This window comes from Paralichthys olivaceus, chromosome 21 (genome assembly GCF_024713975.1).
Source record: "Paralichthys olivaceus isolate ysfri-2021 chromosome 21, ASM2471397v2, whole genome shotgun sequence".
NCBI lineage: Eukaryota > Metazoa > Chordata > Actinopteri > Pleuronectiformes > Paralichthyidae > Paralichthys > Paralichthys olivaceus.
In genome coordinates this window covers 1801113-1814665 of record NC_091113.1, presented here as the reverse complement: position 1 = coordinate 1814665, position 13553 = coordinate 1801113, and the positions used below count along the sequence as shown (strand labels likewise).

The following is a 13553-nucleotide window of genomic DNA, read 5'->3' as shown; positions in this document are numbered from 1 at the left end:
CCTGTGAGAGAGTTTTGTTCCACTGTGGACTGTGTGCGTGGATTTTCCACACGGCGGCAGTGTGCAGGAGCGGAGCCGCCACAGAGCCCGTGTGATGGGCGAGGAAGAAGAGCGGCACACACAATGCACGGCTCGGTCTGACAAGGGTTGTGTCTCCACGAATTTCACGATAATTTCCAAATTCCGTGGAAACTTGAGACGGGGGCAGCAGCGGGGCCGAGCGCCTCCTCTCCGCCACTAGTCTATCTCTGGATTCGGCGAGAAAGACGAGCCGCTGAGCGGAAACCTTCGGCTCCAACTTCTCCCAAACACTGGATGTACTCGGCCGCACGAAGGAGCTGCCCGGCCCGACGGGGGCTCGGCCGACACCCTCGTTAATGGAAATCGACACCGTGGCTTTGATGCTTGGGCCTTGATTTTTTTTTTCCTTTATGATGGAGGTGGAAGGGAAGAAGAGCTGCGTGTGAACACGCTGAATATTAGCGAGTTGTGCCCGATTGGTTCGTTAAAATGCTTCCGTGTCCCTCCTGCTTCCTGTAAAAAACAGAGGTTGTTGTTTAGCCGGCTAACGCTGGCTAACCGGAGAGCTAACGTTACGTCTTTCTTTTGATGCGAATTCAACCATTACCATCGGCCATTAGCGTCTCGACACCGGACAATCCATCCTCTCCGCCGGTGAGCGTTAGTTAGCTTCACCCTGTGGCCTCCAGCCGGTCAAACACCGCAGACACGTTTTAAGAATATCATTTTATTCTTATGCTGCGGGCTGAATATGTCGTAATGTGCCGTGAGTTAGCCGTGCGAGCTAAAGGCTAATTGGCTGAAATCAACACTGAGCTAGCTAGCTAGCTAGCAGTAGCATTGAATACGCAAACTCCAGCGGACAGCTGATCTTACTCCTCTCGTCGGGAGTAATTTAAGACAGTAGAAACACTTTCATTTCGCGGCGACGCGTTTATCGTGTCGCGGCCGTTGTGTTGACGCCGGTGGCCCGTGTCCTCGTTGTCGTTAGCCAGCTTAACGTTCAGGTTTTGCTAATAAATGTGTCAGCGTGTGCAGAAATATAGGAAATCCCACGGTTGTGTCGAGCGACGCTAGTTTCTCTGTGAAACATCTCCGGAGGACACTCGTCCGGTTTGGTCAGCAGCATAATTAAGACGCGTCTCTTCTTTTTTCTTTTTTTTTGTTGTTTACATGCGTGCAACTTATGTGGTTGTCGGTTGAATTCCTTGCTAGCCCGCTAACGTTAGCCTCCTCCGAGACACAATCAGCCATGTCCTGACATCCGTCCGTCTGCTCGTGTTTGTTCTCGGGTGATTTAAATTCCCATGTGGATCCGAGTTTCTCTGAAATGAATCTAAAATTTCGCCGGAAGAAAGGCACAGGTGCCAGCGGACTGTTGTCAAAGGACGGTGAATAACAGCCACTGGTTTCATTAACGCCATTTTTAACGGAGGCTCCCTGCGAGGGCCCGTGTGGTGGTGTTTTATCTGCGGTTCGGTGCCTGTCCGCCGGACCGGGACTTGAATCAAGTGCCTTTGGTCTCTCTGGAGTTGCAGAGGGGGGTTTTGAACATGGAGGGCCCGAGCCGAAGCACTGGATTCAGGCAGAGCCGACGCTCCCGTTCCCAGCGCGACAGGGAGCGGCGGAGGCGGAGAGTGGACCTGGCCGAGCAGCGGGCCACATCCCTGTCCTCGGGCTCCGATCGGGAGGCGTGCGGGACCAACAGTGTGCTGGGCCCCGGTGGGAGAGAATGCCGGCCCGGTTTTGGGAGACACAGGCCTCCACGCCGGAGGAAGAGGGAGTCTGTGTCCTGCGAGGAAGACATCATCGATGGCTTTGCTATTGCGAGCTTCATCAGCTTAGAGGCACTGGAGGTAAGTGTGTGGATTTTACACCCAGACATCAGCTGTCATCCATCAAACTGCATTTATTCCACACATTCGTGCAAACAAAGTGATGGATGACTCTCACATGTCGCTGGCAGGTTGTTGACACAATCCTTTGCTCTTATTTATCTGATCTAAACCTAAACTTTATCTCAATCCCTTTTTTACTCCTCTTCATCACGTCGAATCATGTCACCATCCTCAGAGCCAAAGGAATGAAAAGGCTTCAGATTGAACTCCTCAACTCTGACCATTCCTTGCTCGGAGAAAGCACTGCACTCAGGCCAAACCCAAACCCCAAGGCATCCCTCTGATGGGTTCTGGAGAGGCCTCAATTATTCATGTTCTAATTCTGTGAGGTGTTGATGAGCTGCCAAATGGCTTCTCAGAAAAAGAAAGGAACAATACACGACTGTAATTGTGTATTAATAACCCCAACCCTTCTGTTTAAGCACTTGGCCGGGGCTCCTCTTCTAATACTTTTCATTCCCGACCTGCTCAGTTCAGTTGTCTATCCATCGTAGCAGAGCCGGAAACAAAAGTCACATGAGGATTCCAGAATCTGCATTTGTTTGGTTTGAAGTTTCTGCCATAAATTTAGAGCTTTCACATGATATATGTGACATCAGACATGTTTGGCATGTCGACGAAGAGAATCAATCTAATAATCTGCCTTCAGGGTGGATCTGATGGTATCTGCTTTTGACCTCTGCATCAGGACAGGAAACCATATTACTTGTCCATAGGTTATGTTGCAAAACTGCACATTTGCACACACACTTCCTGTGTTCTCCTGGGTAACTTGATTTTACTGTGGAATCACTATCAAATGCCAAGTTTCGTGGTGTTTTACTGTCTGAAACCATTAATAGAAGAAAGTAAACATACAAGAGAACATTTACCAGCTTTCACTGGTGGATTTTTCTTTCACATATTTTTAATTTCATGCCTGAATTTTTCAATAGCAGCAGCTGTCTGCAGTTATTCTGCCAAAGAAAAAAACTTATTACAATTAAAACAGTTTCACAAGTGGGTCAGGGAATTCAAACATTTAAAACTATGAATAATCCAAACAGAATAATGACAATGTGTGGTGGAAAAACTGCTACCTCTACTGAGTATATTACAATATAATTCCTAGATGTTATTATTTTTTTGGCTAGTGACCTTTTATAGTCAAGAAGCTCCTTCTTACAACACACTGGTAACATATTTGAGCTCATAAATACTGATTCTACCTTTTTGAAAATTCTTTGGTTGAACTCTTAAGTAGTTTTAAGCTGTTTTTGATCAGTCTAATGTATCTATATAAATATTACCACATATCCCCAAAAAATCCCCAAATCTTACCACACACAAACAGCTGACGTCATGGTTTCATGACATCTTTCTCATGTTTCTATTTTTGCTTTCACTTATAGTAGAACATGTGCAGAATTTGGGTCTTTCAGGACACTAAGCTAGCTACCTCCGTGGCCTCAGGCATATACATTCATGATGCGTAAACACTGATATTTAAAAAAAAAAAACTCTCTTTATCAGATGGACTGCTCACTGAAGCCCAGTCAGCGCACTGATATGCTGGGAAGGAGGAACAAGGGGAAGAGGGGGCCAGAGGAGAATGGTGGAGGACCACTGTCAGAGCCGGAGGAAGGAGCCCCGCACAGCTACCCCAGCTTGAAGAGTAGAAACAAGAGGAGAAGGATAGAGGTGATTGATTAATGGCTCTTAGGGGCTCTAGTTTTTTCATCTTGTCATGTTGGAGGTTGAGCCAGTAAGTCTTAATCAAATATCTGTGTTTACATTTCCATTCTAACCTGCATATCGAAAACTGGTTTTAAACACACACACACTAAATTCTAACACCTATCTTTCAAGGATGTTGTAAACGAAGGAGTGCAGGATGATTCCATGCAACAGGGAAATTATTTGATGTGAACATATTATTTTATGTTTAATCACAGTACATGACACTTTTTTACTAAGCCACATTTAAAACCTAATTGAAAACAATTGGAGCTAAAAATATTATTATTTTTTTGTATCTTAGGGACATCCTTTGGAGACTGGCTACATTGTAAGTTTCTTTTCTGATGCTGTATTGACTGTGATGTTGTTTTCTCATGTCTGTCCATTATTTTTACCCATTTCTTTAAAACTGAAATGTTCTAATTGATGATTAACGGAATATTCTTTCTATCCATCTTCTTTCAGTGTGACACTGAGAGTGATACAGGAGACAAGGTGTGTAGTACTTTCCTGTTGTCTTTCTTCCAGTGTTTTTATTAGCTAATGAATTGCATGGCACTTTACATAGTTTGCATTACTTGTCCTTGTCTTTGAAGGAGCTTTGTTGTCATTACTTTTACACGATTAATCAACTAAGTATTAAAGAGTTCTGTTATTCAGAAGTCCTTCAACGCATTGTCACATTTTCTCGATCTGGTATAATTATTAATGTTGCTGATTGATATGTTGACTGTCACTGGGTGTAGACGGGGCATTAATATAACAAAATCTATTTTTTATCTCCATCTCCAGGCTTCTGACAATGAAATGGATCCAGTGTTCACAGTCAGCACTAGAAAAGGTGAGAAATTAGAAATATGGTTTACTTCATTTTTCCCCTGCTGCTTCACATTCATGAAACGTTTAGCTGATGTGTCACTCAATGGGCCCCGGCATGGCTATATATAGATCTTAACGGAAAATTAAGAAAAAGCCAGTCTCTCATTTGTTCTTGAATCACTACATTTTGATTCAAATAGGCGGTGTGGCACTGATTTTAGTCATTCGTCTGATAACTACAGAGATGGTGGAGTGGGGTGCACGCTCGGTGTGGATCTACCCAATACTCGATAACGTGAGCTTGCACATCGTTAAAACAACAATTAAGATATTATCGTAGACGATAAATATCGCACACGCCTAGTGTACGGATCTATTTGATTTCTAGTGATTAAGATCCATACCTGTGACGCTGCTCGGGCCAGGTTCATGTTCCATTCGGTCCAATCAGGCCTGTGTCCTGTTAATTTGTCTTCGGCCTGTGGGTCATTATGTGTAATACCCATGTTCATCCAATCAGGATTCTGTTCCTCTGTTAGTCAGCAATGTGTAGGAACTCAAAATGGTGTCTCATATCGTCTTCTTCAGTTGTGGAACCTGCCCCCTCAAGCATGGGAGCATCCATGGGCAAAAGCTTCCCAACTCTACCGGCCCGTTGTGGTGGCGTCTCACGGTTGATGGTGACCCCGCGAGTATCTGGCCTGGAGCGGAGCCAGGAGAAAAGCCTGGAGCCGCATTTCCCAGAGCCTGTTTCTTCTTCTACCTCTTCTGCCTCCTTCGGCCTGCCTTCCCACTCTCCAGTCACAGCCTCAGGCGTGGTCCCTCGGCCCGGCCCCATCAACGGAAACGGAAGCCGCCACAGCTGCAGCTCGCCGCTCTCCAAACCCAAGTCCTTCCTCACTTTACCTGGACGATCTCACTCCATCTACAACATCAACAACAGGTATGTAACTTGTGAATACCTACACCATATAAAGTCTTGACTAAAATGTGTTTTATTTTGAATCTTGCTTCTAAATTAATTTTAGAAAACATGACTCATACACACGTTCTTCCTCTCAGGAGCAGCACCCCAGTCAAACCTCCGTCATCTGCTTCATCGGTTGCATCTTCATCATCCTCCATGCGGCCCCCAACTCCCTCTACCAGTGTGTCGCTGCCCTACATTCGGGGCTCAGGATCTTCAGGGCCCCTGCGACCTCCATCCCGTGCCAGCTCTGGGGCCCTGTACACATCCTCCCCCGGCTTGCCTCCGCCTCCACCTCTGTTACAAGGTCCCGCCCACTCAGCAGCAGCAGGTACAGTCAACCAACAAAAACAATTATCTTTCAACACTTGAATTTAAGAGCCAGTCTGTGGTTTGTGTCTATCTGAGTATCTGACACCCTCTTTAAATATTGCAGCATCAGAATTTAACAATGTCCATCTCTTGATTTCATCAGAGCGTGAGGGCAGACGCAGTGTCCCAGGGGCTGAAAACAATGCAGCGGCTGCAGGCCGCTCCACTCCTGGTGGTCCATCATCGTCGAGCTCTGCACCAGGTTCATCGGGCCGAACATCTCAGAACCAGCCGAGCATCCCGCCCATGGCCTTCCAGTTCCATCAGCACAACCACCAGCACCAACACACGCACACACACCAACACTTCACGCCCTTCCTGCAACCTACAGCTACTGCGCCACCTCTGGTGAGATGCTCCGAACGTGTCAAACTTGAAATTTCAGTGTGGCTGGAATGTGGATTATATGCATTTTTGAAAGATGTTTTAATCGCTGAACTGTTTTTATCTTTTAGTTTGATAAGTATGCAGCCAAAATGGACGGGCTGTACCGACACCCTGTGAGTATTTTGCTTCCTCTGACTGATGATTAAAGAAGTCTGAGCTTAAATTTGGGACTCTTAAAAAGTAATACATTTTCGTAATATTTTCGTCTGTTGTTTTGTGTTTGTCTGGCAGTTCTTCCCGCAATACCCACCTCCCTCAGTGCCGAGTATTCAGCCTGTGATTCCTCCCACTGGGCCATTCAGCTCCTTGCGAGGAGCATTTCAGCCAAAGGTGAGAATAACTCTCTTTATCTCCTCTCAACATTTGACAGTTTGAGTTAATTTGATCACCCACACTGAAAGATGAAAAAAGATATAAATATGAAGCTTGTTTTGATATGTAGGGAACACTGACACCTCATGCAGCAGGGGTGCCACACATAAAAACAAAAAGAATGTCAGATGTTAATCATTTGAAGACGAGTAGATTGAGGCTGATGTTTTGTGCTGTGTGTGTGACAGCCTCTTGTCCCTCAGGGAACGGGTCCTGATTTATCTGCACGTCTTGGGGTTGTGCCTCACCACCTGCAGCCCAAAGACCCCAGGGTAAGGGCAGTGTGCTTACTTGAAACCTGTTTGCATCATTCCTCCAGTGATTATTTTCTTTTGTTTGAGGAAAGCCAGTTTAGTCTGGGATGTGCTGCAACACGGGCTTAGTCAGTGCAGTTAAGAGTGCAAAAGGTTATTTCTGATAAAGAGTGAGACATGACACTGTGATTAAAAGTGGTTTCACACTTCTGTTCTCTCGTAGCTAACTGATCCATTTGGGACATCGTTGAAAGTCAGTAATGTAAGCAAAAAAAACAGATCCCATGGCTCCTTAAAACCTTCAGCCTTTTTTACTTTCTCACTGCTTTACTCACTCTTTGCACTTCTTTCACTTGGAATCTTGACTGCTACTGATTTATTCTCTGCCCTTGCACACCCAGTTAGATATTTCAGATTCAAAAATTACCTCAGATATAATACTGTGGCTACTTAAACATTTTTTACTGTCTTTCTTTTTTCTATTTCCAAACTCAAACTGATCCCTCGCGAGTAACCTGATCTCCAGCTGGAAACCCCAGTCTTGTGTTGAGTTTAGATGAGATTTCTGACCCTGAGAAAGGAAATCTGACTCTGTGTGCAAAGGCTTTAAAGTTGTACATGCAAGATTTGTGGAATAACATAGTAAACTCCTGTGATTGTTGTGCTGTGCAGAAACCAGGAAAATGGTGTGCTATGCACGTTTATGTGGCCTGGATGATTCTAAGCCATCAGAAAAAAGTAAAGGTATGTGTGTCTCATTGTTTTTATAGATGTAAATTTCAGTTGCCATTCAAATAGAAAGGGCGGTGAGCTCTAAAAATACCAGGTTAACTTTTTTCTCTCCCTCTTCCAGCTGATGCACGCTGATCCTCACAAGTTGGACCTCCGTAGTGACCTGCTGGCCCGTCTTCCTGGAGCTGGGGGACTTGGCCCCCTTGGGCCCATGGGAGGAGCCATTCCTCCCACTCACGACCTAACAAGACCCCCCAGTCTCTTCTCAGCTTCAGGTGCAAGTTTAAACTGTTTTGTGACTCAAGAGCTGCTCACAGAAAATGTATTTATTGTTGACTTAATGATTTGAAGAAAATGCAATTATCTCCTCACTTTTGTGTTTTAGTTTTTCACTCCACATAATTTTTTAAAGAACTCCTTTTCTGAATACCTGTTGTTATCTTTCCTTATATCTCTGAGGTTTTAAAAAAGCTCCTGTACCATTGTTTTCTGAGTCACAGTTACCTCCACACATTAAGTGTGTGACAAACCTGATGTGTTTAATTTGATTACTCATGACATTGTCTTTATTATTTTATTTCTTTCCCTAAGGTGCAGTCACTCCGTCCTCAGCTCCATTCATCTCTCCATCGACACCTCACTCCTCTTTCCTCGCACCAACTGCACACTTGGGTAAGAGCAGCTTAAACAGACAAATCATCAATTCAATAGAAATCAATTTATGGGTTGCACAGTTCTCAGAACTGTTGAATGTAACTTGTACACAAACTCTTTTTCTGGGTAAAAATATTAAGTTTGTATCCGCACAGTATTTGTAATGTTGACCCTTGTGTTTCAGATCCATATGGTCGTTCCCCACCTTTCACTCCGCTAGGAGCTCTGGGTTCTGGTGCCTTCGGAGGACTTGGCAGCCCAACACTGGGTCAGTTTCAAAACTCCTTTCTCGTATTAAAACACAAGACTTGAAGGATGGGTTTGAGTGTTTTCAAGTTATCCTTGTACAATCCCTACTAATTTATTGCCTGGTGTAGTAATTTCTCACATCTTCCCTGGCCTTAAAGTGAACCCTTCTTAATGTGATGATAAGTAAAATGGGCTCAGTTTAAAAAATGCATTTGTAAAGACTCAGCAGTCTGAGGTGGTGAAATCATTCGAGGTATCTTCACCGTAGCTGTGTTGTGTAGATTTATTGCTGAAGTTATGTATTAGCAACAAATCTAGATGCAGCAACCATGAGTTATCTGCCCTGCAGCGATTCAACAAGGAAATGCTGTCTGGGGAAGCACACAGGGGGACATCGCTCTAAAAAGGATGTGACTTAAAGCTATTTATGCTCTGTTTGGCATAGGCACCTGAGACCCCATATTAGTTTCAGCTGAAATCAGAAATTAATGTTTGCATAGAGCTATGTGGATGTTATCCACCATAATAAGAGCATAGGTTTAGGTCGTATGACATTTGAATAACCAACATTGCACATTGTCTAAAAAGTCTAAAAATGTGGTAAACTGATCTAGTTGTGTTATAAAAATCATGAATACCTTCTGAAGCTGTAACGCAGCCTCTAATATCTAAGTAACAACAGAATGCATTTGATGTTTTTACTTTCACAAGATGCAAATGCTAGTTTTATAAAATATCTAGCACGAACGCTTTAAGGTAAAAACTGTTTAAATTGCTTCTACCCATTAACCACAGTGTTGTTTGTCTAAGAAATGTCTTTTCTTAATTTGCAGCGGGCTCCATGTTTGGCCCTAAAGACTCACCAGCTGGCTTGTCCAACCCCAACCATCACGAAGCGTGGAGCCGTCTACACGGCGGCCCGTCTGGGTTCCCTATTGGTCCCAACTGGGCTAAAGGGGTGGACAAGAGGGATGAGAGGGACCGGGGAAAGGAAGGAGAGAGAAGAGACATCCCCCACATTAAGGATGAAAAAGACAGGTATCACACTTGGTTATTTTAATACATTAAATACATTGATTATAAGAATTTTTTTTGTCCATTGACCTGAAGATAAATCAAGTAATCGTTTCAACTCTAACGCATTTTTAACAAAACAAACATGTAATCAGGTTTATTGAATGATAAACATAAGGACTGGTATGATTTAGGAATATGCTTCTTTAAATGTGCTGTGGTCTGAACTTTGGTTTATTTTACCTGTCATGATTTTGATGATCTAACCTGTGAACTCTGTTTTGCAGAGACAATATGCTGTATGGCCGACAACCTGTGAGAATGTCTCCGGTTGGTCCTTCCTTCAAGCAGCGCAGTAGCACTCCGGTCTCTCACATTAATGGACACAGCAGTGCTCTGGGGGGGAGCAGTGGGCCCACTGAGGACCTGACACGCAGCTTCAATAGAGACAGAGAGCGCGAGCGGGACAGAGACGGAGACAAACGGCCGCTGCAAACAGTGTCTTCACGAGCACCTCCTCTTGGATCTTCATCATTAGTAGCAGACAGGGACAGACCACGTTCTTCCTCATCCTCTGTGCTCAACACTCCCCCACCCTCCAATCGCTCAGCCCCATCTCCTTTGGACCTTTACCCCCGCGCAATGGCCCCAACAGCACATAGCCTCCACAACGAACCCTCACACTCCCAAAGAGACAGCAACATCCCTGCTTCCTCCGCAGCTTCTGCCTCTGTCACGTCTTTGTCTCAGGGCAGGAAGTCTGACCGGACCACGACACCTGTGTCTAAACCTCCAATGCTACTCCCACCAGTCAAAGTCAAAGAGGAGCGGAAGGAGGAGCCGGAGCACATCCCCATCACCTTGCCTCCTCCAGCACATAACCACAGCTTTGACCGCCCCAACAGTCATCCACACCAGCACAGTTCTGGTACCCCTTCCTCCTCCTCTTTATCACTAACTCCCACTCCTGGTGTTCCACTTCCACCACCTACTCCAAACCATTCCCACCAACACTTTTCCCTGCTTGACCGCTCAAGAGCCATTGAAGCATATATGGGGAGCGCTGCAGGACCTCCCGGGCTGGTAATGGGTCCAGGAGAACGTTTCACCCATGGTCCCCCCCAAGGACCACCACAGGGCCCTCACAGTTTCACCTGGGACCCCTGGAGGGAGCTGGCAGCTCAGCAGCAACATCAACATCGTAGGGAGGCTTTGGCACTTCGGTCAGACCCACATCTAGCCCTGCGATCCGATCCACATTTGGCCCGGCTGCTTCAGCATCAGCGTCTTCTGGAGGCTGAGAGGGTTGCAGCTGTAGCAGCTGCAGCTGCATCAGCCGCTTCTCACCACCCTCCTACCTCTTCTGCCTCCAACTCTGCTGTCCGCCAGGAGTACGGCCTGATGGGCCATCACTTTGAACGCCCTCATCAGCTTGGACCCCCAGGAGGAGGATTGATGGATGAGGAGCAGCGTGCCCAGATCCTGAGAGAAGACTTTGAGCGGGCCCGCTACTTCGGGATACACCCTCACCTCCCTCCAGGCGCTCACCTCTCAGGTCCCTCTCATGCTGCTGCTGCCGCTCACCTGGAGCAGCTCCACCCTGGCCTTCTCTCCCACTCAATTCCCCATGGAGCCTCTGCTCAGCACCACGCGGGCCTTTACGCCCGTTTAGGCCCACTGAACCCACACCACATGTCCAACAGCATCCTTGCAAAGAACCCAGGGGGCTTGGTGGGGGTACCGCCTCCACTCATTCCGTCCATCACCAACCGGTCGTCCACACCTCCCCGCAGATTTGCAGGGCCAGGTGAGCTGGCACTGTACAGTGCCCACAAAGATGGAGAGTCCAGATAGTACAGGGACAACACTGGAGGAGATTCAGGAACATGTCAGGATCACTGTGCTGCTCTCAACCTGCCCCCTTTTTCCTCTTGCAGACTACAACCCCCAATTTACACAACCAAACCAGCTCCAGTCTCACAAACAGAAAGGGGTAACCACGACTGGCTGGATGTGACGGTAGGGAGGGAAATGCAAGACTCATTCATGTGACTTGGAATATGCCCAATGGTTCTATCGGTGCAATTTAAAGGTACATGGTTTCTGTGCATCCTTGGTGTATTTTATTTTATACTGGCTGTTGGTTATTACAGTACTCCCTTTCGAAAGCTGTAAGAAGAGGCAGAGGAGAGCTTTTTCTCATTAGTCAGGTGAATTGTGATCTATGCTTCTTAGCAAGCCTATTCCAGGTGGAATGGAACTAACTTCCAAAAGGATGTACACTTTGAGAACAGAAGGGTTCATCCTCAGCTTCACCCTCCTACATAAATCAAACCTGATACGGTGTTGTGGATGAGGGTTTCTAGAAATACAGTGGTAAAGTGGTTCTGTTCTGTCATTGTCTTTTTTGTCATTGTGAGAAGACAGATTATTGATGACACCATTTAATGAATATCAGTAAGCGTTGTACCTCAGTTTCCTGCTTTACCCCCAAAAACTCCAACCTCAAACCCTCAGCTTCACTCATGAGATTCAACCTTTTTGGGCTTGTCTTTTGTTTTCACAGGATGAATGGCGAAATGAACTGTGCTGAACTGTGTGAGTGAACACGGTATTTTAGAGCTTCCTGTAACTGTTTCCCAGTCTCCTCTTGACTATACGAGCAGGACCAGATTATAGTAGTCTAGAGAAATTGCCTTTGTAATTATTATTCTTAACATTAATTATCTTCTATAATAATAAATATATTCACTGTTATGTTATTTGTAATTGTTTCGGGTATCAACCAGTACTCTCTCCCCAGGTAGTAATATGTTTCAAATCATATGGGAGGCTTGCTTCACAGACGACGTTTTAATGCTTGTGAACATTGAGCCTTAACAATTTGCAACCTCTGGCCTCTTCAAGGATCATCTATGACTTTATTATGCTGAGAGGGAGGTTTGCCTGTTTGTCACTGGTTGTGTGCTATATCCATTTGGAACTAAAGGAGCCTTGTACATTGAACTGTCGAGTTGTTTCATCAACAAAAATAAGTTATATACATGGATAAGGGGGACATCTGCTGAAGAACTGAAAAAAAAAATATAAGGACTTGTGTCAAAAGACAACTAGACAGTGGGTATCCTGAGAGGGAAAAGACTGGGTCAATTATTTTAATATGACCATTTTATACCTTTCAAACCCCTCCCCTAGAGACCACAAAGATTAATTATTAAATGAATTGTTGTTTACTCTGTTGTGTGGGTCTTTTGTTCTGAATCCTTTGTTTTTATGGTTTTACGAATGGTTATTTACCAACTTTTTCCTCAACTCATCAGTTAATTGTTCGGTCATTAGACTTGAAAAACGCCCCCCCCTCCTCATATTTCCACTTTTACACTCCAAAGCCCGAAAATAGAAATATATGAACACAAGCACATGTTTACATTTCAGAAGATGTAACCATGGACTCTGGGGCCTTGTGATAGAAATGGCCATGTTTCTTCAGCTTTATTAAATATTATTCTTTATACTTAATCTCTCGTGTTAGCTATATCTCACGCAGTCAGACAAATAATAATTTCCACTGACAATCATTCTCCCCATGGGAAACCAAAAGGAAAATCTGAGACACCTGCCAGGGCTGTGAGGAATTACTGTTTTCATTTTTGATTATTGTAAAAATATTTTTTGGACAATTCTTCTACTTTTGAAATGTCGGAAAATGGTGATAAATGAAAGCAACAGCCCAAGGTAGTGATGACAACTTCTGTTTTATGAGATCAACTTTCCAAACACATTAATTTTACTGTCATGTAAGAATTATAAAATAATAAATATCTCTCATTTGATAAACTGGATCCAAAAAGATCATTTTCAGTCAATTACTAATTTAAGGTTCACTACAAAACCCATTGAGGTGCAAATGCATGTATGCTGACATGAGCGTGTATAATGAGAAAAAAAGAAAGTCACATGATATTACAATCATGTGACAGTCATGTTATTGTTCAAGTGATTTGTAAAACTTGGTGAGAATAAATGGATTGAATTGCAACATGCCAATAATTAGGGCTGAAATGAGTAGGCCGACTAAAACGTATTTATGTTTAA

General features: G+C 44.6%; 1 protein-coding gene across 6 annotated transcripts; it reads left to right on the top strand.

Moving 5' to 3' along the window:
- The first annotated feature begins 69 nt into the window (after positions 1-69).
- Positions 70-12691, top strand: fbrs (fibrosin). 6 transcript variants are annotated; one of them, XM_020108453.2, is made up of 18 exons: positions 70-1877; positions 3432-3599; positions 3940-3966; positions 4104-4133; positions 4431-4479; positions 5046-5400; positions 5520-5755; positions 5900-6144; positions 6252-6296; positions 6415-6513; positions 6744-6827; positions 7033-7071; positions 7482-7553; positions 7663-7816; positions 8133-8213; positions 8380-8463; positions 9278-9482; positions 9746-12691. In XM_020108453.2, the coding sequence occupies exons 1-18, from the start codon at positions 1575-1577 to the stop codon at positions 11310-11312; spliced, it is 3843 nt and encodes a 1280-aa protein (XP_019964012.2). In that variant the 5' UTR covers positions 70-1574; the 3' UTR covers positions 11313-12691. The 6 variants fall into 6 exon arrangements, with proteins under 6 accessions (XP_019964012.2, XP_069373366.1, XP_019964014.2 ...); XM_020108455.2 differs by having other exon boundaries at positions 71-1877; positions 6759-6827; XM_020108457.2 differs by lacking the exon at positions 3940-3966 and having other exon boundaries at positions 71-1877.
- The last annotated feature ends 862 nt before the right edge of the window (positions 12692-13553 follow it).

Bases quoted from the DNA above. Each gene is read 5' to 3' on its own strand.
- fbrs (XM_020108453.2), top strand. From the start codon at position 1,575: ATGGAGGGCCCGAGCCGAAGCACTGGATTCAGGCAGAGCCGACGCTCC. The intron at 5,756-5,899 runs GTACAGTCAACC...TGATTTCATCAG, and splicing joins CGCCCACTCAGCAGCAGCAG to AGCGTGAGGGCAGACGCAGT. The intron at 7,072-7,481 runs GTAAGCAAAAAA...TGTGCTGTGCAG, and splicing joins CATCGTTGAAAGTCAGTAAT to AAACCAGGAAAATGGTGTGC.